At 38.9% G+C, this 24,862-nt stretch overlaps 1 protein-coding gene across 6 annotated transcripts in view; it reads left to right on the top strand.

The window, feature by feature from the left end:
• The window catches only part of SMAD2 (SMAD family member 2), a 50,578-nt gene extending 30,937 nt beyond the window's left edge, over positions 1–19,641 (top strand). For 3 of the 6 annotated variants that reach the window (XM_067316348.1, XM_013958624.2, XM_013958625.2), the window contains exons 3-11: positions 3,981–4,070; positions 5,222–5,415; positions 5,909–6,043; positions 9,259–9,333; positions 10,627–10,680; positions 11,824–12,036; positions 13,878–14,015; positions 14,186–14,330; positions 17,710–19,641. In XM_067316348.1, coding sequence (XP_067172449.1) covers positions 3,981–4,070; positions 5,222–5,415; positions 5,909–6,043; positions 9,259–9,333; positions 10,627–10,680; positions 11,824–12,036; positions 13,878–14,015; positions 14,186–14,330; positions 17,710–17,833 — 1,168 coding nt within the window. In that variant the 3' untranslated portion in view covers positions 17,834–19,641. The remainder of the gene's footprint in view (positions 1–3,980; positions 4,071–5,221; positions 5,416–5,908; positions 6,044–9,258; positions 9,334–10,626; positions 10,681–11,823; positions 12,037–13,877; positions 14,016–14,185; positions 14,331–17,709) is intronic. The other 3 variants (XM_067316349.1, XM_067316350.1, XM_067316351.1) reach the window with 3 other exon arrangements.
• Positions 19,642–24,862: the final 5,221 nt, after the last annotated feature.

Raw genomic sequence — 24,862 nt, 5'->3', positions numbered from 1 at the left:
CTTGCAACCCTTTCCATTTAGGGAAAGGCTCCGACGGAAGTAGCTTCAGGTCCACCCAGTAATAACTCTCTGACCCTTTATTCACCACATCTGTCTTCTAGTCAGTCCAGAGATTTGGATTGCAGGACTAAGCTGTCCCAGGTTTAGTGTAACAGCTTAACCAGATGTTCACTAGAACTTTGCCTTTTCCCTGAAAATCCTTCAGTCTCTAAGGGTAGCTGTTTTTCCTTGCAGGTATTCTTTGAATGTTTCTTCTTCTTCCAGGAAATAGCTTTCTCTTGTTAGAACTTTAAGACATCTGGGAAATTGAGCCAATTTGATGCTTTAGATCCCTAAAGTCTCTTATAATAAATTTGCCAATTCTGTTGTGTCTGCAAAAGCAGCAATCTAGTATTCAAGCAAGCTTGCTCTGGGAGTGCTGGCAGCCACAGAACGTGGTGATTTGCTAATCTAAACCATTACTGAAAAGATAGAAATACTAGCTTTTGTCTAGTTGAGACCTTGTTTATGTCAACAGGTCAAATTGTTTTGAGAGCAGCGCTGAAAATGCTCCTTGGAAAGTGTCTGCTCTGGCTGGAGGAATTATATTCGTTTTAAACTTGTAGCTTGGAATATCTTTAAGCCCTGTCTACACAGGAAAGATTTAAGTCCATCTTGGACACAGGAGTCGAACTGTATTTTGGAAACAATGATGGCTTAGCAATGTTGCAGTATACAGTGGGTTCAAAAACAAAAATCCCTGTTCTACAAAACATGAAGCCTGAAGGGTGCTTCAAGACTTTGGTTTGAGGGCAGCCTGCTTGCTAAAGGTTAAATGGCGATATGTTTTGGCTACTTCTCTCCTAATAAATTAAACGTGCCTGGGAATGTTCCCAGGCACTGAGGCCAACTGGCTTACAACTGCCTGCGTCCACACTCTTAAACTCTTCGCTTCCAGGGCAGGGGGGGCTGCATCTGAACTGCCTGCTGCCAGTGGTCCCGATCCTTTGCCGACTCTCGAACCTGGGAATTGTGTGGGAGAACGCTCATTGGCATGGACTGATGCTGGGGAATGTCCTAGCTACTTTTGAGTGTACATGATCATGTTCCAGCGCCTGGGAATGTTTCCAGACAATGTTTAGTTTATATGTACAGATGTTAGTCCTTGATTCTTCCAGATTCTTTATGGACTAAGGCAAAGACTGACTCTTCATCTTGCAAGGGATTTGGGACAATTTAGAAAGACAGGTTTAGGAGAGAATGCCTCCTATACATTTTTGATTCTCTACTGCATAAAAGGGAGATAGGAAGCATAAACTTTCAAATAGATGGTTTTGGTGGTGGTTTAAATATCTTTCAGAATCCACCTTTGGCCACCAGCGTGCCGGGATGAGCAGGAGTGTCTGCCCTTCATCAAGCTGTTGCTTGTATATGAATGAACATATTGTGTTGGAGTAGCAACTGTAGCCTTTCATGAAAGTGCTGTCTGTGAAGCATGCTTTTTATGGTTGTGAGGAATTTCATTCTGATTTGGGGTCTGTGTGAATGTTCAGAGTCCTAATTTGCTGGCTGGGTGACGAGGGAGTCTTGAACCCTTTGGGCAGTGGATCTTTTATGTGAGTAGGAGAGTGGGGAGACCACTTTATTTCCTCAGATGTTTCTTGTAGTGGACAGGAAAAGCTATGTGGAGCTCACTTTATTATTGATCATAGAGGGTGATTTCCAGCAGGCTCTTCAGTGTTTGATCATGAGTTATTGGAAAGGGAGTAAAGCCCTAGTGTAGATGAGTCAGTAAAAACATTGATACTAATCTTGGTTCTAAGCAGACATATGTCCTGAAAGACAGCATATCGCATAGGCTGCCGAATAATGGAGATTTTGCTCTCCTCTTTAATGGATCACTTTTACAGAAAAGGTTTTGGAATATACTGTCAGCTTTGACAGTTCAAATATTGATGAGGGAAGAGGTTAACAATACAAAATAACTGTTCCTGTTCATCAGGTTTTGTCAAGGGGTATAAGGCTTTACTTCTGCATGTGTTGTCCTAAAAGCTTTGTGAAGCAGCTGCATGGCGGGGTCCCGCTTGCACCAGTGATGCAGCCGAGGTTGGAGGCTCTACTGATCCTGTAGTGGTCAGTTATCCCTCTTCTGACCACTCTGTTTCTTGAGAGCAGTGACATTGTCTGGGTATCGGGTTGACGTGCTTGTTCAGAATAGTTGACTCTTGTGAAGAGCTGGATACGTGTCAGAGAACGGGCCTTAATATGTGCCTCTGTCTTGCCAATGCAAAAAGACAAGAAGTCACCTAGCATAAGATTTGCTTGTGTTCGTTATCAATGAAGTGTCAAAGGCCATAGGGGTTTTTGGGTTTTTTTTTGGGGGGGGGGGGGGCGCGTTGGACACGTTTGTGTAGCTCCACAGGAAATAAAAAGGAACTGATCTGGCTGAGAAGTAACTCGCAAAACGTTAATTTTCCACCACGTGTGCTCTGGGATCAGATGGGCAATTCTCTGATTTGGCTCGCTGCTCTATTGCGTGAGCATTCCCGCCTCCCTTGGGGCAGTGTTAGAAATAAGGATGTGGGGCAGGTTGGAAGGGGACCTGAACTATTCATCTGTTTTGTCCGTAGCCCACGCTTGCATATTATTGAAGCAACCATGGAATTAAGGCAGTTGTCAACCCTAAAAGTAGTCTTAAGTACAGTCCTGTGCTGTCTTCTCTTTTATAACACTAATGAAATCCATTAATGAATTTCCCTGCGAAAGGAGGAGAAATAAAAATGTCACTTCTTTATTAAAGCACTGAATCCAACCTCATAAGTATATCAACTAAGTTTAGCAGCTTAAATTTAAATATCAAAGCTTGTATTTATACCTAAGAGTTTGGCGAACTTGGCCTCTTTTCTTTATGGTAAACTTTTCAGAGACTCTTAACTTCAAAGGTAATGCACTAACCAGTCAAACTTCAGGCGTTGTGATTAGCTAGTGGAGTTGTAAGGGGCTCGTCAAACAAATTCTGTTCCCTTCTGAGATGCAAAGTCTAGCTGTGTGTTACTTAGGTAAAATAAATTAACATTTCCAGTGGTCACGGAGCAAGTCTGTGACAGAGCTGAGCTTGATGTATGATTTGAAAACATGCTGCCCGCTTACAAACCTATACTATTTTCTTGCTTTGCTTAAATCTGCTGCTCTTAGTTTGTCTCTGTCACTGGAGGCTCCTTTCTCTTTACTGCTCTGATCTTGTCATTGAAGCAGTTCTGTAAAGGAACGGTTGTCTCTCCTTTCCTCCTGCTTTCCTGGTCTGCTTGATTTACTGGTTAAAGTTTTGTTATTCTATAATTAAATCTTAAAATACAATGCTATAAAACTTTGTTAAACAATGCATTTTGTGGAAAATAGTGTTTAGTTCTTTAATCGAGGGCAATACAGAAAACAGTGAGAATTATCAGCTATAACATGCTTTTCTTCAGAGTCCAAATTTTCCTGTGTTGGGAAAAGCAGCAAGTTAGTATCTGCATGGAGAATGAGATTGATGCTGAAGTGGTGGTACCTGAAAGTTAGGCTATGACAGTACGGTTTCAGCTACCCATGGTGTTCGTTTGAAATGTTAGATCAGTTTATGTTTAAAATAAACAAAAACAAAAAAACAAAACAACCCAGAAACTACCCTTTAAATTTGAATTCTGTTAAGAGCTAGGCTGAGGAAGTTTTGCCTGTTTTAAGGAACATTACAACTGTATTGACTACTTAAAACCAGAGAACTTGTTCACCTTTTAAAAACATTATCATTTACCTTGAATCACGTGTTCCATTTTAATAGTCTCCTTCATATAGAAAATATAGCATTAGATGCCACTTTAAATGCAAACCTAACAATGCTCTATCTTCTATGTGAAAGGACGTATTCTGTACATTTTTCCATGTTTGACATCATGGTGTTTTGAATAACCATGTTCCATATTCATATCAATTTTTTGTTTTTGTTTTCAATTTATGCACAGCACTTGCTCTGAAATTTGGGGACTGAGTACACCAAACACGATAGATCAGTGGGATACAACAGGCCTTTACAGCTTCTCTGAACAAACCAGGTGAATATTCTGCCCTCTCTCGCATCATAGAAGTCTTGTGGGAGGGATTGGCTTTGGAGGGTCTGTAGCGGGATGCTTTAGCTGTAAAATAGACTAAAATGCTTCCTAGGCCTCTCATGGTACAGCATTTTAAAATAATTGCTTGCCAGTATAGAAATCTAAGTGTTCTCAGCTGATGTTTTGACCAATGAAATTCTAACTCTGGAGTACTCCTTTTTCACGCCAGTGCCGTTGAAAGAATGGGAAGACTTGTTAAACGCAAGCTCTAATGTGGTTTGGTACTTACATTAACAAAGTTGAGATGCTTGATTCTGTTAGACCTAATCTTACAAAGTGTTTAAACTGCTTTGTATGCCACAAGCTTTCAATTAAATCTTGCTAATTGGATCAGATACGAGCTGCTGAAGAATTGTTTGTAAATTCTTCAGTAGTTAATGGTGGGCAAATTCTAAACAGGGTCTTTATTTTTTCATGTCACATTACTTAATTTGTGTATTGAGGTTTGTCTCCCATCCCATAACAATCATAAACATCTGCATTTGTGTAAGCATATGCAGTCTGTCTTAAAACTAGCAAAACATTTTCAGCTGGTAGCAAGGCAGATGAAGTCAAGAAGATAAACTATACAGCCCTTACAAGATGTGCCTTCATGCTTTTTGCATTACAGTTTTACTGCCATGTGGATCACTTGGGCAGCTGACTGCTTCTAGGCTTATTTGCAGTCCTGTGGGAATTTTTATGCTTAAAGCCATAAAGCATTCATGCCACAGCAAAGCTGTGGGGTTTAGAAACTCAAGGGAGTATTAAGTGTATGATTTTTTTTTTTTTTTTTTTAAACAACTGTCATGCATTTGAGAAAATGTATATGAAGCAATCATCTTAAATACTTGGAGGTAAAGTGGCTTTTCAATGAACCCCAAACTCACTGGCAATAATCTGTGCAGCTCAAAAATAAGTTAAAGCGCTGTTTGATACCATCATTTTTCTTACATTTGAAGCCTTTTACCAAGCATATAAATGTCACTAACAGTGCCAATCCACTGAATTCTGAGAATAAACAAACTACCCATCCCATGTGTGTACACTGTTGCTTAGGTGATTAAGAAACAGCATGCAGTCTATAAATACTTCTCAACATCTTTCCCATATAGATCTCTCGATGGCCGTCTACAGGTATCTCATCGTAAAGGATTACCGCATGTTATTTACTGTCGCTTGTGGCGCTGGCCAGATCTTCACAGTCACCATGAACTTAAAGCAATTGAAAACTGTGAATATGCTTTTAATCTTAAAAAGGATGAAGTATGTGTAAACCCTTACCACTACCAGAGAGTGGAAACACCAGGTAGGAAGACTGCTTCGGCCATTCTATAGCAGCATCTGTCCGTACCTATTCAGCATAATGTTTTAAATGAAAAATAGAAAAGGATGATGTGTCTCTTGCCAAAACTGCAAGATAATTGAAAATACAGATTTTGAGAATACTATCCACTGAAAGTTTTTAATAGTAAAGCTACTGAAAAAATCCTTATTTTATGAATGTGTTGAATGCCTTTGATAAACACTTTCAGTACTACTAGCAATTTCCAGTTGGCTAAGTATAATCCAACATGAAAATGAGAATGGAAATGACTTACCCTAGCTGATATGGGGTAATCTCACTCAACAGGGACCTGGGTAGCCAGCAGCTCTGTAGCAAACATAATACCCTGACATTTAGAAATCTTCAAGGAATCTAAAGACACTTTTAGACTTTTTAGATTTTTTTCCTTTTAGCTCACAGGAGTAAAGCATGTGTTTTCTGAGCCTAACTAATGCTTTAAAATTTTCTTTCCCAGTCTTGCCTCCTGTACTAGTGCCGCGGCACACCGAGATCCTAACAGAACTTCCACCTCTCGATGACTATACCCATTCCATTCCTGAAAACACTAACTTTCCAGCTGGAATTGAACCACAGAGCAATTACATACCAGGTATTTTCTTAATTCTCATTGTAAACAGTATGCTCAACATTGTACTATAGGAACAGAGATGGTAATTTCATCCTTCTAAGTGATCAAATGGCGTGGAAGATGCACAAATAAATTAAATGTTTTCTTACCTTGTTGATTTTGTGGATGGATATATTCCTGTCGAAATATCTGATCATGGTTATCTGCAAAGCGCAATCCTGTGTGAAACCACATGTGCGGTTGTGTTAGTACAATAAGCTAGTTTATGATTCAAAATGCTGGTGAATACAAAGTAGACCTTTGCCTCATGCTTTAAGCCTGTTTTACAAACATATAGGGGTTACCAAATGTTGTATATTGGAGACTGAGTAGTAAACTGCTGCTCAATTTCTTAACACGTATATATGATTTGGAGAAAACCTTTTAAGTTACTGTTCTGGCAACTTAAAGATTTTTTTTTTTCTTTAACTGTAGGTTGCAACTGATCAAAGTCTGTTTTGCGTATTTGTTTCTGTTGTGTCCATGCACTTTTGTCCTTTGTTAATATGAAAGAACAATGTAACAAAATTGAACTGTGAAATAATTTCTCCTCCACCTGTTTGCTTCTTCCCCACCCCGAACAAATATCAAGACTAAGCTGCTACTGTGCACACATATGCATGCATCCATATTGTAAAGTAAAATGAGCAACTGCTGTTTCCTGCCCTAACTTCCTGTTTCCTATCTCTTCAGGAAGTTGCCTAGAGTGTAAAACCACGCAAAGCTGAAATTTTCTCACTAGTGTTTAATGCAACTACCTTGCAGCATCCAAAAACTGATGAATAAACTAAAAATTCAGTTCCTGACTCTAGAAAAATAAGATTACTACCTTGAAGCTCAAAATGTGTAGTATACAAAACATATCTACATGTCTTAAACAGAATGTTGTTTGCATTTTCATAAATATATCGCAGAATGAAATGGCACCTAAAATCTTGATGGATTTGACAACTGATCTGTTTAATTAGTGGCATGTTTGTTGCCAACGAAGGAGAGCAGATCTTTTGAGAGCAATTTAAAGTCTTGGAAGTTGGTGTCACTTTTTTAACTTATATATACTTTTTTTTCCACTGAAGTTTGAGGGCTTTTGTTAGTGTTTGCAGACAACTTACTGGAAAGCAACCATTTGAAAATTCAGTGTGTTATGTAAATGAGCTAAAGCAGCTATAGATAGTCATTTGCAAGGAGTCCGTTGAAGGTGATTGCAAGTATTCACGTGATCTTCAAATGCTTATGCAGCTAACCACAGCTTGAATTTCTGTAGAGTTCTTTCCTCTCTTTGCCATTAACCCCCTTCTTTTCAATTCACATTGTGGAATCTTACTTTATTTGACCTGGCTAACTAATCTTGAATGCTTAACAGGTGCTGATAAGTCTTGTGTGTCTTCACAGCCTCCTACAGAGAACCTTTTTCATTAGCTGCAGTCCAGAGTAACAACCATGGTAATAGTATTGCACTGCAATACTGTCTTGATACTCAGTCTACAGAGAGATTGGTTTCACCTACGGCATACGTCATGTATGCTTGCCGGGCAGATGGTGACCATGGAAGCCCAGAATGGCCTTTTGGGGCTGTATGTTCCTTTTGAAGTTATGGATGTGCTGAATGGCGTTGTCCAAACTTTGGCAGCATTCACTCTGCTAGGGGTTTTTAATGCTTCAGCTGAGCATTTATTTCCAACTGTGTTGGTGCTCAACCTCTGACCCGAAAGCTGTATTAATAGTACTACGTGGGGGAAATCTCTGTTCAGAGAGACTAGATATGGAAATTATCTGTGCCAAAGAGCCTAGATTAGCAACTGGAAACAGGAGGTGTGGGTTAGATTGGAAATGGTTACTGACCTTTACCATGGCTGTGGGCTTAACTGTAACAAGTGACTCAGAGATGGGTGGAGACCACTTTGTCACAATGAATTGTATAAAAATGTTCAGAACAGTATGATTTTTATCGTCATACTTCTTGCTAGAAAAGGTTTTCCGTAATCTTCCTTTTAAATGCTCATTTGAGTTTTCTTTGTCACAGATTTCTAATATTTAGCATACTAGTCTTACAGAATGCACAAAAGAGGTAATTCTTCAGTTCATTTTTATTTAATCAATTGTGTTTCCTCCTGCTGACTTCATTCTGATCTTCTGTTGCTGTGAATCTCTGACATATAAAATTTTATTCTAATTCTCAAGTAAAAGGCTTTAGCTTTAAATTTCTGCTTTTTGGTAATATTGTAATTAAATGTGTTTAATCTCTTAGATGTCTCAAAGACAATTCTATGGCAGTAGTAGAGATTAGGTAGCTTCAAGCACTTTCACAAAAGAAATTGAGATTTTGCCTTTAATTTATAGGAAAAGACGCTTGTCCGGTTCAAAGGCAATTATTTCCTGAAAGGCAGTTGGTTAACTCATTATCTGGATTGCAAAGTAAATTTTTGAATGGAGAAAAGGAACAACCGTGCTCTCTGATATTTTTAGATATTTCTCTGAAATTGGACACAGTTTCAAGTATCAAAATGCTTCAAACTTGTTACGGAGTTTACTTCAGTCTGTGGAACACCTTCTTTAAAGAAAGCTAGTTGAAAGAAGAGGTGATCATTTTTATAGAGCTTGGAAGTTAGAATAATAATAACAATAATAGAGCTTTTGCAGGAAAAACTGGTTAAATAATATAGCTGTAGTTAATGAGTGAAATCAACTGTCGGGTATTAAAGAAAAATGGATTTGGGGACTGAATTGAAAGCTAGCCTTCATTAAATCTAGCAGCTTCTAAACTGTGGGAGGGTATCTGATCCTACACTTATACTACATAAGGCAGCTCATATTTTTCTCTGGAAGTCACCAGATGGTTTTCTTGTTTGTAATTCTAGTAAATGTGAAAGCTGTTGATCACAATTGCAAAATTGTTACTCATTGTAGTGAAAGTATCTTGCATTGTGTGGAATAAACAAGGATTGTCCATTAATTATATAACTCTGCCCAGTAAGCAATTGACAGGCATACGAGAGAGAATATATCTTACATAGACAATAAGACCTTTAATGGGTCTGAAGCCTACTGGAAGGAAAAAGGGCCTGAAAAGTGAAATTCTAATTCAGTGTTCAAGTAACATATGAGGCTCAGGGCAACTTGAGGACAAAAACCCAAAATGCTAAATCTTATAAATCTCTCCAGTCATTGAACCAATAGATGGATACTTTTTTTGACAGAAACACCACCTCCAGGATACATCAGTGAAGATGGAGAGACAAGTGACCAGCAGTTGAACCAAAGCATGGATACAGGTAAAATTTCTTTTTACCACTTTCAAGAATAGGGATTACTAGCTGGGATCCATCTATACGGTGGCATGAATTCAGCTCAAATGATGATAGTAGTAGCCTTCTGTGTAACCTGGTCTTTTGTCTTTAAAGTATCGCTATCAATCTTTTGTGGACAAAACAACTTTGCTAGGGGAGTGTTTTTAAAACATGTTGTGCCATATTAAGTACATTTCATTTGGTTCATAACAAAAGCGTACAAATCTAAATAAGTCTTCACTGGAAAGCCTTAAAATAGATTTTGAAAGCTGACTGTTTGCAACCTATCCCTGACTTTCCCTGCTGAAGACAAGCAGGAAGGTGTTAGGTTCATTGGAGGCAAGATGTCTGTTGGCCTAAAAATGTTACAGAAAAGCTGCTTTTTGAGATACCTTATAATTTTTGCCATATTTCAAATGAGTACTTGTATAGAAGGGTCTACTAAAACAATAGTAGTGTCTTTGTGTGAAGGAGTTCCTAGATAATCTGTTTGACTCTAGACTTGGACAAAGAATAGTTAATGTGTTGGATAAGAACCTCCTGCTGCGCACTGGCAGACTTGAGAGAGTTTTTGGCTAGCTAATGTTAGCAACCTTTTTCAGTTAATTAGAATCAACTGCACTAACTTATGTAAGAACTGCAATATTTTCCCACTACGTGACAGTAGCTACCTTAATTAAAAGCCTGACTTCAGCAGTAACTGTAGGAACGTTTCTGTGCAACCTGTCTTTGCACCTGAATTTTGCCTACTAGTGCTCATATTGCATTGGAGAGTCCATGTTTTTCTGAGTTTTTTCTTCCTCTTTCCAGGAAAGAATAGTTTCCTCAAATGAGGAAGTCCAGCTTGTTCTTTTCTAGAGATAAACCCTCTCCTTTGAGAATAGAGAGGTAATACCTTGATTATCTTGTCCACTTTTTGTTAGCTTTTCTTACTGAAACTAGGAAGAAGTCACCGATTTCTCACTGGATTCTAAATATTGTGCATAAGTAAAGATGTATTCACATAGTGTGCATGAAGTGAGATCTCTGCCAAATACGACACTAAGATGTTAGTAGAATCTTTACAAGGAGGGGTAGGTTCCCAGGTGTCTGGAAGATTAAATGTAATCTTAATTCAGAATAAGAATGTGACATGCTGGAAAACTGGTTGTAGGATTTCTGAGGTTTCTTATTTCCAGAGAATTTTAATGTAAAACTAGTACCTAGATAATGGTCATAACTTCCCGTCTGAAACACCGAGAATCATTTGCTCTGAAACAATCTGTGTTGCTCCAACAGGATCTCCAGCAGAGCTGTCTCCTAGTACTCTCTCCCCAGTTAATCATAGCCTGGGTAAGCTGGAAATACTTTAGTCGTTTCTGTGTGTGTGATCACTCCTCTTTATATATGTAATTACATTAAATATAAAAATGTACTTTCAGAAAAGTAAGAACTGTAGTAGGAGGAGACTTCTGGGTTCACTCCCTGATGATAAGTGTAGTAGGATTGGGTTAATACCTAGTGCTAGTCTACCTCTATAACTGTTGAGCTTCTAGCAAAGAGAAGGGGTTATACAATTGTGTGTGCAGGAACTGCATTTATAACATAAATCCTTTAAAGGACAACAGCCTGTAACTAGTCTTACGGGTAGATACCAAATTTCAGGGGCCATCAAGCCTCCCCAGCCCACTAGTGCTCCCCAGACTTGCTGTCTCCCTCTATACGTCTGTTCTGCTGCTCTTCTAATGCACTGTTTCACCTGGGAGCACAAGACAAGAGTTGCTCCCATGTTGGCTACCCACCTGCTTTGATCAAGTGCCATTGCTGTGTGTGTATAAATGCCTAGGGAAGATCAGATTCCCTGGGATTTGTGTAAGGAATGGGGAGCTGATGGGGCAGGAACATGCCGTTCTGAATGTTGGGCGAGTAATTAGGACAGGTAAAAAGGGGAAGTAAAACAGCGAAAGCTGAAGATGCACAGGGAAGTCACTGAGGGGTGGAAGGGAGAATAAAAGGAATTTAGAGGTGCCTTGAAGGAGAGAAAAATGGAAATAGTGTAAAACAAGTGAACATCATTTTTGTATTAATCATTTTTTCCTCTGTGTGGTTCAGTGTTTGATAATTTCACTTTAATATTGCCAAAATCCTTGCAAATTACAGAAAGGCAACAGAAGTGCCTCAATATCTGGCATTCACTAATTTTCACTATGTTTAGCTCAACTGTTTTGCTGAGCAAAAATACATGTAATGAAGTACATGAGCTGTTGTCAGATTAGGTCGCCCCTTCTCCCCCTCCTTGTGGGGAATATTGAATTCCATTCTGTTTACCGGGGTAGATGAAAATGGTGGCAAGCAAAATTTAATTTGAGTAGTTTGAGAAGACTACAGCTGTCCTTCCTGGAGGAGACAAGTAACAGGGCAGAGAGGTTTCTTTTCAGCCTAAGATTCTCCATTACTCTTATTTTATTGTTTTTTGTTTTTTTTAAATTTTTTTAGACTTGCAACCAGTTACTTATTCGGAGCCTGCATTCTGGTGTTCAATAGCGTATTATGAATTGAATCAAAGAGTGGGAGAAACCTTCCATGCATCACAACCTTCACTGACTGTAGATGGCTTTACAGATCCTTCAAATTCAGAACGGTTTTGTCTAGGTCTGCTTTCCAATGTAAACAGAAATGCTACAGTGGAAATGACAAGGCGACACATAGGTAAAAATCACTGATCTTTTAACTATTTAATTTCATTTTAGCCATTAAACTGAAGTGATCGAAGCAGGATGGGCAGAGCTGTGCTTTGGGCTCGTCTCACCCTTGTGCAGCCAGCCGTTGAGCTTCTCCCTTGAGGCTTGACAGAGAGAGCATGATTTGCTCCTGGGAAGGACAGAAGTGGAAAGATGCAGAAGTCACCGCTGCCCAATCCAGAGGGAAATGTAGCAGCTTCTGGTGCAGCAGCCAGTTGCAATAGGGAGGAGTTGTAGTGATGGCTGAAGGTGAAAGGAGCTAGCTGCCTTTCCTCGTTCAGTAGTCTCTAAGTTGGTGGCAGCAGCAGTGTCACGGCTGTCAGACTGAGAGCAGGCACAGGAGGAAGTATTCAGCTGTACGGGTATTTTTGTTGCTCACGTAGCTGTTCTCTGTCTTCTGGAGAAAGATGATGTGCTGAACCGAAGCATCCTGTGGGCGGGTTGTGGCCTTCAGGTTCCTAGCTGGACCACACTGCCCTGGGTAGCATTTAAGTTCAGAGTTGTTTATAGTTGACATTGAAGCTGTAATTAGAAAATATCAAAAGGTTGCTCAGTTTATTCTAATTTTTAAAATGCAGATTGGACATATATAGTACTTCTCGACTTTTCTGGAATTTGAAAAGCTGCCATTGGGGTTACATGCTGTTTTGACACGACCAAGATTTTCTTTGAAACGGTTAATAAAGAATATCATTTACCACAATGCAGTGTCTTGCTTTTAAGTTCTTTGTTAAACTATATTTTAATTTTTGCTGGATTCTTTTTTTCATTTAGCAGTGTTCATTAGTGTTTTTGTTTGTTTTTTTTACTGAAACCTCTTTAGTAGAAGCTTCTGACTCCTCCCACCCCAAATCCAAATGCTTATGTAATAAAATTTAGATGTGGAGAAATCCAGGATATGCCTGTGCTGACTGATCAAAATGGTCAATGATGAGGAAAAGCAAACATGTAAGGAGTACACTCTCTCTTTTTTTTTTTTAAGAGAAGATCACATTTTGTTTGAAAAAATGTTTTTCAAAAGAAAAGAGGTAGAGGGATTCTTAGAAACTAGGGCCTTTAAAGGACCTGTTAATTATAAGTAGTTTTCTTTTGGAGATCCGTCCTATATTATTTTTTTTTTTGTGCCAGAATAACCCATCTAGATTTTTTTCCACTCAGAACAAGATCACAATTTAGAAGTAACCAGTAGGGTGGCTTTGGTTTTTTTTTTTTGGTAATAGGGCTGAATGAAGTCCTGTTGTTTTTGTCAAAGAAGTAGGGAAAAGAGGTATGCAGTGGGTTGCTTAGTAGTGTGGGTGCATCTAAGAGGAGTCTGCAGAGGGGGAATACTCGTGTTTTGCTTTTTTCCCATTGTCTTAGTGGCATGTGCCCCTTCAAATACAACACTTAGAGCTGGCATAAGTTTTAATAATGTTGAATCTAATCCACTTTTATTCCAATTCCAAGTATTTCTTCAAGTGAAAAAGTTCTTTGGGAATGAACGCTGCTTCTTAGCTTGGACTTTGTTGCAAGCCGTTACATGGCTAGAAAATTCTAGCTACCTCTTGACCAAATATTTGTCTGCTTTTCCTTCAAATGGTGTATGTTTCTGAGGAGAAAAAAATAAAAAAAAAAAGCAAGTTAATCGTGTTCTGCTCTCGCTACAGCTGTCAGCCCAACAGTGTGGTCATCTAGATAACTGATTTCTGTTGCTGTTGTAAAGAAAGACCTTGGCCTTCTCTGGAGGAAAAGGGGAAAAAAAAAAGCTTTCTTGTTTGTAAATCTACTTGGGTCATATCATAACTGGAGTTCCTTTGGATTTTGTTATAGGAAGGGGAGTACGTCTCTACTACATTGGTGGAGAAGTTTTTGCTGAGTGCCTAAGTGATAGTGCAATTTTCGTTCAGAGCCCCAACTGTAATCAAAGATACGGCTGGCATCCTGCAACTGTGTGCAAAATTCCACCAGGTTAGTAGCCTACAAAGATCTTTTACCAAAAAAATCCAGTGAATGTATTCATTTGCTTTCCTTTGGATACCTAGGAGAGGTTTCTTCACTGTTTTGGGCTTCTGTGTAGCAAATGCGAGTATACATTATTGTCCCTTTTTAACTTTGTGGGGTTTTTTTTTCCTTTGTAGGATGCAACCTAAAAATCTTTAATAACCAGGAATTTGCTGCTCTTCTGGCTCAATCTGTGAATCAGGGTTTTGAAGCAGTCTATCAGCTTACTAGAATGTGTACCATAAGAATGAGTTTTGTTAAAGGATGGGGAGCTGAATACAGGTAAGAAAAAAATCCTTGCTTTTAAAGTTAGAGTTGATCATTTTCTTGTTTCGCCAATGCTCTGTTTCTGTCCGGCTCAAAAGCCGTACGTACAGGCTTCTTGCCACTACTATAGATACTCTGTCTGCAGGTTAAATGCATGAATTTTTCTTTCTCTCACCCTCAACTGTGGAGCTCCTAAGTCATAAAGACAAGTAACCTGATTTTAGTATTGCATGGAAGTTAGCTGTTGAGCAAGGAATGTCATCAAAGTTCACTTCCCTGCTCAGTCCTGCTTGCTTACTGTGGTGAAACCACTGACTACATCCAGAAGTTTCAATGTTTGTGCTATGGTTATTTGCTATTTGTTAAACCTACCGTCGTTTTAGTCTCTGTGCTGCTCTATATAGAGTGTAAGGAGTTGGTTAGGATATGATGTTGGATTCAGTAGATGGTACCCAAGGGAAAAAATTGGAGCGACTCTAAGGCCATTGTGCAGAATAAAACAGCTGGAGAACACACATTTAAGGGATGGCAAATACTTTGGAACTTGTAGCGGAAAAAACTTTGCAGGAGTAAGATGACTCTGTGTGTGTATGTGGTAAAACTGCTAAAAATGGGTTTTGAGAAGAAAAAAATAGTCCTTTTTCTGCTTTTGAATGGATTCCAATTGTATTCTCTATTAGCAAAACTAAAACCTAACTTAGGATGGTGCCTGTTTTTAATGTAATATGGGAATTTGGAAAGAAAAGCATCTGACTTCTACTAACTGAGCAATTTTAAATAAGATTTCATTATTTTGGAGAGTTTAGAGTTGTGGTTTAAAAAAGAATCCCTTAAACATCTCTAGAAAATGCTCACTGAAAGAACAGAAATCTGACATCATATCCTATTGCAATACATAATGATTTTTTAAGTCCAAATCATTCCTGATTTTGAAGTTGAGTGATGCCATGTTGGTTGTACTGTAGATCCTGGGTTTTTGATTCTTTTATCTGCCATGTAATGTATCCACGTAGATGTGAGCATCAGTATGTGGGGGAGGACTCTCGGCTGAGCGAAGCCAGTTTTGTAAAAGCCTAATTACATGAAATGAGAAATTTGAGTAATGGAATAAATTGGTGCCTCTTTGTTAGCAAGAGGTACAGAAGAAAAAAATCTGGCTCGAGTTTAAAGAACTGTTGGATTTGACTCAAAAGGAGTACGTATACACTTACGCGTAATTAAATACAACATTCAAATTGGAACAGAAGAAAGGCTTAATCAGTCAGATGATATGGAGACAACTTGAAGTGAATGGAGTGTTAGTGCTGTGTTAGAGCAGTGGGGAGGCTTTGGGTAAACGTTATTTCTAAGAAGGGAAAATGTTGGTTGTTAGTAATCTGTAAACCCTCCAGAGATCAGAGGGTTGAAAAAGCTCCAGTAGAAACACTGCCAGAAGAGAACAGAAATTGGTTACTGGCATAATGCTGTACTAGTTTCCTTGCATGTGTTTGACGTGGTGCTAATAAGTTATTGATGCAGTAAACTTCTAGGTTATGCTACAGTCGTGATTAAAGCAAGAAGAGGTTGCTACTACACGCACGACTGAATTTAAATGAATATAGTCTGAATCGTCAAAATAGATGGTGAAGTGGGGTAAAATCACTCATTCTTGTAAAAACTTTTGTGCTTCATTATTATGTCAAAAATGTTTCTCATAGACTTTGGCAAAGCCAAACCAGTACTTAGTTTTTTGTTTGATATGTATTGGCTTGAATTGAGGATTAGGTTAGAAGTTCAGACAGAATCATCTTCTGAAGAAAGTTAAGTAGAGGTAATTGTAGCAAAGAGACGTAGTGATATGTGGACTGGAAACTCCTGGGTAAAAAAGCTGAGTTTTAGCTTTGAGCAGACTGTTAAGGGACTGCCACTATTTTCTCTTTTGCCAGTTTAGTGAAGAGCTAGGGCAGTTGAACAAAACCAGTTATAAAGTGTTGAGGAAGTATGTTATGGAACACATTGTAGGGGAGTTGACAGCGGTGGAATAATGCACTTCCTTCTTTGGGAGAGGATTCGAGACTAAATGGAATTATATTTCCTGTGGTTTAGATTGTTCTTTTATTGGATCACTTTGTTTTGGCATAGGCGTTCAGTGCTAAGATAACAATGTTTTTCAGAACGCTGAGAGAGCGCAGACCCCAGCCGCTTTCTCGTCCTAGAAAATGCAAAAACCACAGACAACTCTTGAAATCCATCCTCTCGCTGGCTTAATTTTTCTGCCTTTACAGTTCCTCTGTTTATATAAACAGATTTACTTAAAGCGGAGGGTTGCTAAAAATGAAGGGGTTGTGTTTGTGCCTGACCAATCTGCTGTCATTCAATCTTAATGACTCCTTCTTTGACTTTGGAATAGCTAGAATTGCTGGGAAAAACTGGCTTGGCAACAGTAGTCTTGCCATTCTAGTTCAGGAAAATTCCCATGCCTGGAGTGGGTAGTGTGAAATAACAGGATTTCTCAGGTAGAGAATGTCCAGTACTGATTTCTTTAATTTGGAAATGGGAAGGAAGAATTTTGAATAAAAGATCCCTAAAACAAGGACACATGGGAGAATTAATGAAGGCTGTCAACACTTCAGCATTACTGAGGCTTTCTATGTCATGTGATCTGGAAAAACACAGTGATGTTTATATAGAAGACGAGAAACACATAAAATTTTTACTTAAATTGTTTGCGTGAGGATGCTACAGTACAAAACAAACGTAGAAGTATAAATACAGGAAATCAGAGATGAAGTTGGTGTTCCTTTGAGATAACATCACTTAACATGGTGTAACCACATACTGTGTTATGATGCAGTGTTTTTGACAACATCTAGCACGGTTCCCTTATACGTTTCTCTTGACAATTTCTCTAAAAAGCTAGACCTTATGGTTGTGATAGTATTGTGCTATTCAGCCTTGCTGACTGTGCAGAGCAAAGTGTTTCTATTCCTTCTTTTTCAGTAGTTGTCTTCTAAATTCAAACTCTGTTATGCATGCAAACTCTTTGAAGATTAAGCTACTAGCTGTGTCGGGCTGACTGTGATATGAACAGCAGAGCAGCTTCAGTTTTGAATCTTTTTTTGAAAGTAGGTCTCCTGGCGTGGCACTTGAAGCAAATGCTGCAGTTCTAGTTTTAATCTGCAGAGTAAAACTGTATTCTGGACATTGAAGATATATAGCTGTAATTATTGACATGTCTTATAGATGTGGGGTGTTTTTGCAAAGACTATCTGAAAAACCTTAGTACAGTTATGTAATAGTTGCAGATTTTTATCTTTGTGTGGTACATATGTATGGAAACATTTGCTCAGGTGGTGAAGGACTTTACAGTAACCAAAGCTGCTTTCTGACTCTTCTATTCCTCTTCATTTTCCAGGCGGCAAACGGTAACAAGCACTCCTTGCTGGATTGAACTTCATCTGAACGGACCTCTACAATGGTTGGACAAAGTATTGACTCAGATGGGCTCCCCTTCAGTACGCTGCTCCAGCATGTCGTAAAACTCCTTCCTCCGTTACCAGTGGGCTAAATATCAAGTCCAGTCAACAGACTTAATATAACAGCTCGTCTGTCGTAGTATTTGTGTGTGGTCCCCATGAACTGTTTACTATCCAAAAAGTTTTTTTTTAAAAAAAAAAAAAAAGAAAGAAAACAGCACTTGAGGTCTCATCAATTAAAGCACCTTGTGGATTCTGTTTCCTATACTCTGATACTAGATGAAAATTTAGTGTATAGAAATGCCTTCTTCAGAAAGAAGAAGGGACAGTTCTAAAGACTCTTAATGGTGTTTTTATTGGGTATATAATTGAGTGTCCTAATGGTTTATCAATAACATGAATAGTTAAGTATATGTACAGGTAATGTATCATGATCCCAAATATCACAGTATTGTGCTGTTCTACATTTTAGTTCCCATAAATAGATGTTTGGTTTTTTTTGATTGGGGCAAATCTCTCAAAATTCCAAGACTCTACTCCTCTATTCTTTTATATTTTTTTTATATAAGCAGGTTTTTGAGTTGTCCTAAACATAAAAAGCAGACTTTCCTCGTAGAAAAGCTTAACTTTTTGCTGCCTTCTTAAAGAAAAAGAAAATCCCTCCATTGGAAGGGAAAGAAATGTCTGAGATTCATCTCTGAAATCTTAAGACAAGTTATATGCTTAATGGGGCCTAAAATGAATTCATATTTTAATTCCAAGTATCCATCACACTAGGAGTCTACTTTTCCCTACCCATCTGAGTTGGTGCACCTGTTGCCAGCAATAGATGTGCTGACATTGCTGGCACTGATGCATTTGGGACTTTTTTTGTATCTTGAATCATTGAGATCAGTGTTTTTTCTCATGGAATGAGAATTTTTAGTAGCATTGGATACTGGATTAAATATACAAGGTTATTGGCTAACCCCTTATATCTGTATATTTTAATTAAGCAGATGTCACTAAGAATCTCATTTTTAATTTTTGAAGCCAAATACCTTGAAAGATCCTCTCCCAGGGTAAACTAGACTCTTTCGTATAGGTTTTAAATAGATGCAGCTTCTTAACGTGTTTCAGTAACAGAACTTAAATTTCGGATCTGAGTGGCTTTGTATAGGTTACTTACATACCAGATCATACGCATTCATTATGTCATAATGGGCCTTGTTATTAAAAGTAGTTGCTTCTGCAAAACCTCTAGGATAGTGGTTGCTGAGGTATGACCAGCGAAGGAGGACTTCTAGGTTCTTCATGACAGTGCATGTTATTGTGAACCCTTGGACACTACAGCTGCACCATATTAAAAATACTCTGAAATATATTCTACAAATAAGTCTGGGTTGGGGAAGGGTTGGGAAACTGTATAGAAGGGTTATTCTGACTTGAAAAATATACATCTTACTAACAATCTTGTGATCTAGCTGTCTGTCATTCTTTCGTTATTGTGGCAGTAGCAGGATTGCCTTTGTCTGTTTTTCCCATTGTTTCATCCATTACACTAGTACTGTACTTTGTAAGTACAGCTAGTGATAACTTAGCTTTGAGAACAAAAATGTGGCCAGTGTTACAGCTTTTAATCAGTTGACTGAATTGATAATAGTGATGGATATTTTTATGCCATAATGACTAGGGCATAGAAGCAATACCAAAAATCAAGCCTTGAAAAAGTGGGCCAGACAACTCTTAAAAATTGGCAAAGCAGTTACCAGTTTGTGCTAGTTTTACCAGTAGACTAATGTATTGGTAGAACTTGTGAACCTAAGAAATAAGCTTCATGCGTGTTGCATTTGCCTAATATGTGAATACACTAATAAAAGTTTTAATTCTCATGATGGTTGTTTTTTATTATTATTAATTGCTATATATATATTTCCTGTTGAAGGACAGGAGTCATTCTAACCAACCTGAATAAATGGCAAGTCTCCTGCATGTTGTGGCTAGAAGGGTATAATTTAGTTAAAATCACTTCTCGTACAGCTATCTTGAAGGCTCTGGATCTGTGTTTATTTAGTGATACTGGTTTCTACCCCAAATCAAGTTTATAAAAGCAGTGACGTTTTTTCTACCAAACAAGTTACATCCTACTAGCTCAGATGTTTGCTTTCAGCTATGAAACAGTTAGATAAGAGTGACTGGCTGGGTGAAAGACTCCATCGCATTTATGAGCAGGTTGCAACTTGAATCAGTTGGGTGACCTCATTCTCTAGTCTCCTTGCTGCAGGTTTCTGTGTGTTCTTTTTCAGCTGTGACAATATTACTTGCTTTGCCTTGAACATTACAGTAACCTTGATAGTAGGCTTTTTTGGTGCGTACTCCCCAGTAGTTAGTGTACAAGGACACTACAGACGTTATCTGTGGACCTGTGACACTGCCTGCATGCAAGGTCATCTCGGTCTGTGTAGAAGTCAGGTTTTTTGGCTTTTGTTAGTATCATATAAAATACTCTTTTGTGCCGTTAATGTTTCTGCAACAGCTTTGTGGAACAAGGGAACTAGTATACATTTGAAATGTTTACTTGCCTGTATTTCATTTAAATGCCTTTGGCAGTCCATGAGTAACTTTAACCTACTGTTTCTAAATCCAGTGCCTTTCTGACTTGTCCCACTGCTGCTCTGCTCTTCCTCAAAATGTGACCAGTGCCTCCTCAAGCATCTTAATGCAGATTTCTGCCTACGGGTACGTAATGAATGTGACTTCATCCCTCTTCTCTTCTGCCAGTCAAAGTACCTAAGTCCAAACTGCAAGTGAAAAGTGAATTACTTTTTTCAGTGAGACTATTTTGCTAATAAACTCTTTATCAAGGAAGGACTAATCAACTTAGATACCCTTAAGTATGGCTAGCCAGATGGTTTTCTGCTTCACAAAGCTTGGAAAAATTATCTGTATAATGACCATCACCATAACTTTGGACTGCGATTCCACATGCCTGGGTTCTGATCTCTCCCTTGTCACTAGCCCTGTCTGATCTTGATTTTCATAGTTCTACCAAAGCCAGGTAATTAAAAGTCAGGCAGCTCATGTAAGCATTGAAGCTAAAAGTGTTTTTAAGTTGCCTCTTAGCTGCTTGGATGCATTCGGATCAAGTATCAGAACCCTTCCCCACCCTCCAAAAATACCCTAAATTTCATTTAAATTTCTATTTCCAGTTACATGGCTGGACTTCAAGAACAATGTCAAATGCCTGGCCTCTTACATCTTTAAACTGTAAAGATTGATAGTGGAACATCACCTCTGTAATTCCCCCTTCCTTTTGTGCATGTTGCCTATTTAGGTGGTAAGCTCTCTGCAAGAGGAATTCTCTGCTGGTATTGTAGCGTCTTGCACAGAGTCCTCCAACCTCGTTTGACTTCTAGATGCTGTTATACAAATCTAGAATATAGTGAAATCTGTAGTGTCATCTTGTTCTTATTCAGGGCATTGTGCTTAATCAGTACTTAACCTCTTTGAGACTGATCGCAGGCAAATAGCGTAAATAGTTTAACTTTAGACTCCCTGTAATCAACAGGGAGAAGTGAGCTCTGAATGTAGTTGGTGCTCTGAATTGCTTTCCAGCAGAGAGCCTAGGCTGTTGGGTAATGTGCCTAATTTAAATGCTTAAAGTAAGTATGAATGTCTGCTTTATTTAAAAATTAAAAATAAAAAAAAATGCTTGAGTGCCATCAAAGTAGGCTGCTTAGATGTTCAGGAGTAGTAGCTTTAGAGTAATTTACACAGTAAAAAGTAGAAATCACACCTAACGTATATCACTAAGCTTTTTTTTCTCTCATGTGTCCAACTTGACTTTTCATGTTGAAGTGGGAGGGTGTGAAGTTTGGGGGTTTGATAATCATCTGCCTCCATAGCAGTTCTGAATTGTTGGCACAGTGAACTGAAAGTGTTTTGTTTAACCTTCAAACTTGTCATGCTTCATTGTGGTTACTGCTTTTTTTAGCATTGCAAACTGAAATTTTAATGCAGCTGGGTTTTGAGTTAAAATATTGTGAAATACAGGATTTCACTATACTCTGCCCACACAGTGTTTTACTTGAAGAATGAAGCCCTGTTCCTTTTACCAAAACAAGTTTGACTATAACCTGATTTTGGGGACTCTCAAGCTTCATCACTATTCTGAAGAGTTGAAGAAGTACTGTCTTTGCTGGAAGAAATACACATATCTCAAGTAACATGCCAGCTATATTAGAAAGTACTTCTAGGAGGAAGGAATTAAATTGTTGCTTGTCTGAAGGTTTATTGCTAGTAGGAAAATACTAATGAAATGTGTATTTTCCTGGTCTCTTAAGCTTGGGTATTAACTAACCATCACAAACTCTTCAGACTAAAGGCCATTTAAAAATAACCTGTAGCTATGTTGGTCCTCTTCTCCATATCTCTTTTCTGTAAGAATTCCTGTAGGAAAGGTTGATGGTGTTTCTTCTCTTGGGAAAGCACAGTTTGCAGAGTAAGTTTCTGGTAATACGTTGTCACAGCTACAAAAACTAGAATGGAGGCTTCAAAGCTGAGAACAGCCTTTGATGTTACATTAGCTGTTGTTTCATTAACTGTAGTCAGGATTAAATCAAGTCAGTTGGCAGAAGAAAAATGGATGACAAGTAATGGATATGCAAAGATGTGAGACCTTGATGCTCTTGATCTTCTTCCCCTATGTAGAAGATCTAGTCAGAAGGGATTGTAATAAGGTCCAGTTGCTTGTTCCGGTCCTTTTGAAATAGGTTCCAAAGTGGTAATGGACATATGCTCCTGCACAACTATTTTTTTTGCTTTTAATTTTAATTTGCAACACTGAAAGGTGAGACACAATGTGCACACAAAGCTTCAGTGATTCTGTTGGTGTTTCTCTGTTAACAGTATCTAGCTATGGGCTTGTCTAAAGCTTTAGTAAGGTATCTTAGTTATGTACAGCTTATGAATTGAATTTACGAGCGATGTGCACCTGATGAAAAGATTATTATTAAATTTAGCTTTCAGCAGTTGCAGTTTATCTTTGGGGATGGATGCTTTCCATCAGTTCTTATTTATCTTTTGAGAAGAGTCGTCTAGGCAGTTGGTCACCTTCGATCAGAGAATAACTAGACAGGGAGGCTGGAGGGTCTAATGCATGCAGCATTTTACAAGAAAGCTGGAGTAGAGGTGGTTCTGTTTCTAGAGCCCTATTCTGGAGCAGAGAATTCCAGACTCCTCAGTTATTTGTCATATACTCCAAATTCTTCAGAGATACGAGGCAGTTTGACGAGGAATAGTATACAGATAAGCCTAGATTGTCGAGATTCATGAATTGCTTTGAAAAAAAAACTAATACATAGTTAATTCAGAAACACTTCAAAAGTCCTCTCTCTTCCATTTGTGTTGTGTGTCTTTGAAGAGTTCGTCTTTGGACTTCACAGAGTGAACTTGAAAAAAAGATGTACTTAAGCTATGGAGATTTGGGGAAGGGGAATTCAACACGTTCCACTGGGCTGGGTGTTGGTGTACTTCTTTCTGTGAAATCACAGAAGGAGCCTGGGGTAAAAAATGTTTTAGGCAGGAGAGGCAGGCTTCTTGGGAGAGAAACAAGACTATCCTACTGAAGCCCTAAGAAGAGCAAAACGTATTTTGCCACGGAACAGCAGGCAGTGGGGAGATTCCCAAGACAGTGGAAATCTGAGTAAGGCCACATGGAGAGGGCTACAATCAGAGGATAAGTTAGCTTAGGTACAGCTCCTGATGAAAGAGGCGCTATTTCTTTTGGACCTGAGCCAAGTTGTGTGCAGCTGTGTAAGTTGTGCTGTTTGTCTGTACTGTGCTTCATCACATGCTTGGTTCCAGAGTTAGCAAGGGCAGATGAAGCTCAGGTTTGTCCCTTCTGCCAGAGTAGATGGATAAGAGCTCAACAGAGTCCATTGAATGACTGTCCAGTAGCTGGACTGTTGTCTTGACAGTGGAGAAATGACTTTAGAATTAGTTGCTATATATTTTTGCAAGTGGCCTGTTGAACAGCAAGTACCGTTGACATAGCTAGAGGAAAATCCAGAAATAATGGGGTTTGTAGTGGGGAACAAATGGAATTGTTACTTTGGATGAGGACTGCTGTGCATCTGAGGAGCTAAGCAGTCTCAGGCTGGGGAGGACTGTAGCATGCTGAGGCAGGCTGGGGGAAGAGGAGTCTGGAAAAAATGAAAAGTATGTGTCTATGAGTTGGTAAGGAGGAGAAAAAATAGTTTGAAATGTGAGGACTCTGATGGAAAAGAGCTATTGGGATGTGCAGCTGAACCATCTGAGGGGAAGAGGAGGAGTTTGAGATCATGATGTTGAGGGTCTTTGGGTTGGGAAAGGCTGTGGGTTGCTCTGGAGGTCATCCACCCTCCAGACTGAACATACCTGACAGGGTCTGGGCTACAGAAGAGACAAATGTGCAGCACTGAGCTGCACATTTATACACCAACGTAAATCCTCCCTCCTCTTTTTGTAGTTAGTCTTGGAAAGATAATGCTAACTTAGGAACAATAGTTCCTTTCTAGATAAGTATGCTATTTATTCTTTTGCAGCTTCAGGAGTCTGATAGTCCAATGGGAGGAAAAACCACAGCTATTAGCAAGGCTGATGTTAGCACTGATGTGAGGGAAAAATATCTTCATAATGTGCTCAGGCTTTGAGGTTTGTGCTGTTTAAGAAGTCAAAATGGGCAAAGAGCCAAGACTGAGAAACACTGAAGTTTCAATAAAACAGGGCAAGTGGTGGAGCTGAAAAAATGGGAGGGTGTGTGATGCTCAGCTTCAGCAGTGATACTCTGTCATTAAAAACAAACAAACAAAAAAACCCTTACCAGTATCTGAGCACTTTTAACATGCATTTGCTAATTAAAGATCACAAACCTAGCTTTCCTTTTGTTACAGTACTGAAAGAGGAGTTGGAGCACGGGAGCAGGGTTAATGGATTTGGGGCTGATGGGAGCACAAGTCTAGTTTTGCATCTCTCTTAATGTCAAAGCTAAGACTCAGTATAGTCCCTTTAGAAGCAACACGAGCTGAAGACTGAAGAACGGACACAACTTGTGCTGCAGCCTGGCATGGCACG

Source organism: Apteryx mantelli, chromosome Z (assembly GCF_036417845.1).
Source record: "Apteryx mantelli isolate bAptMan1 chromosome Z, bAptMan1.hap1, whole genome shotgun sequence".
NCBI lineage: Eukaryota > Metazoa > Chordata > Aves > Apterygiformes > Apterygidae > Apteryx > Apteryx mantelli.
This window is presented reverse-complemented; position numbering and strand designations above follow the sequence as displayed.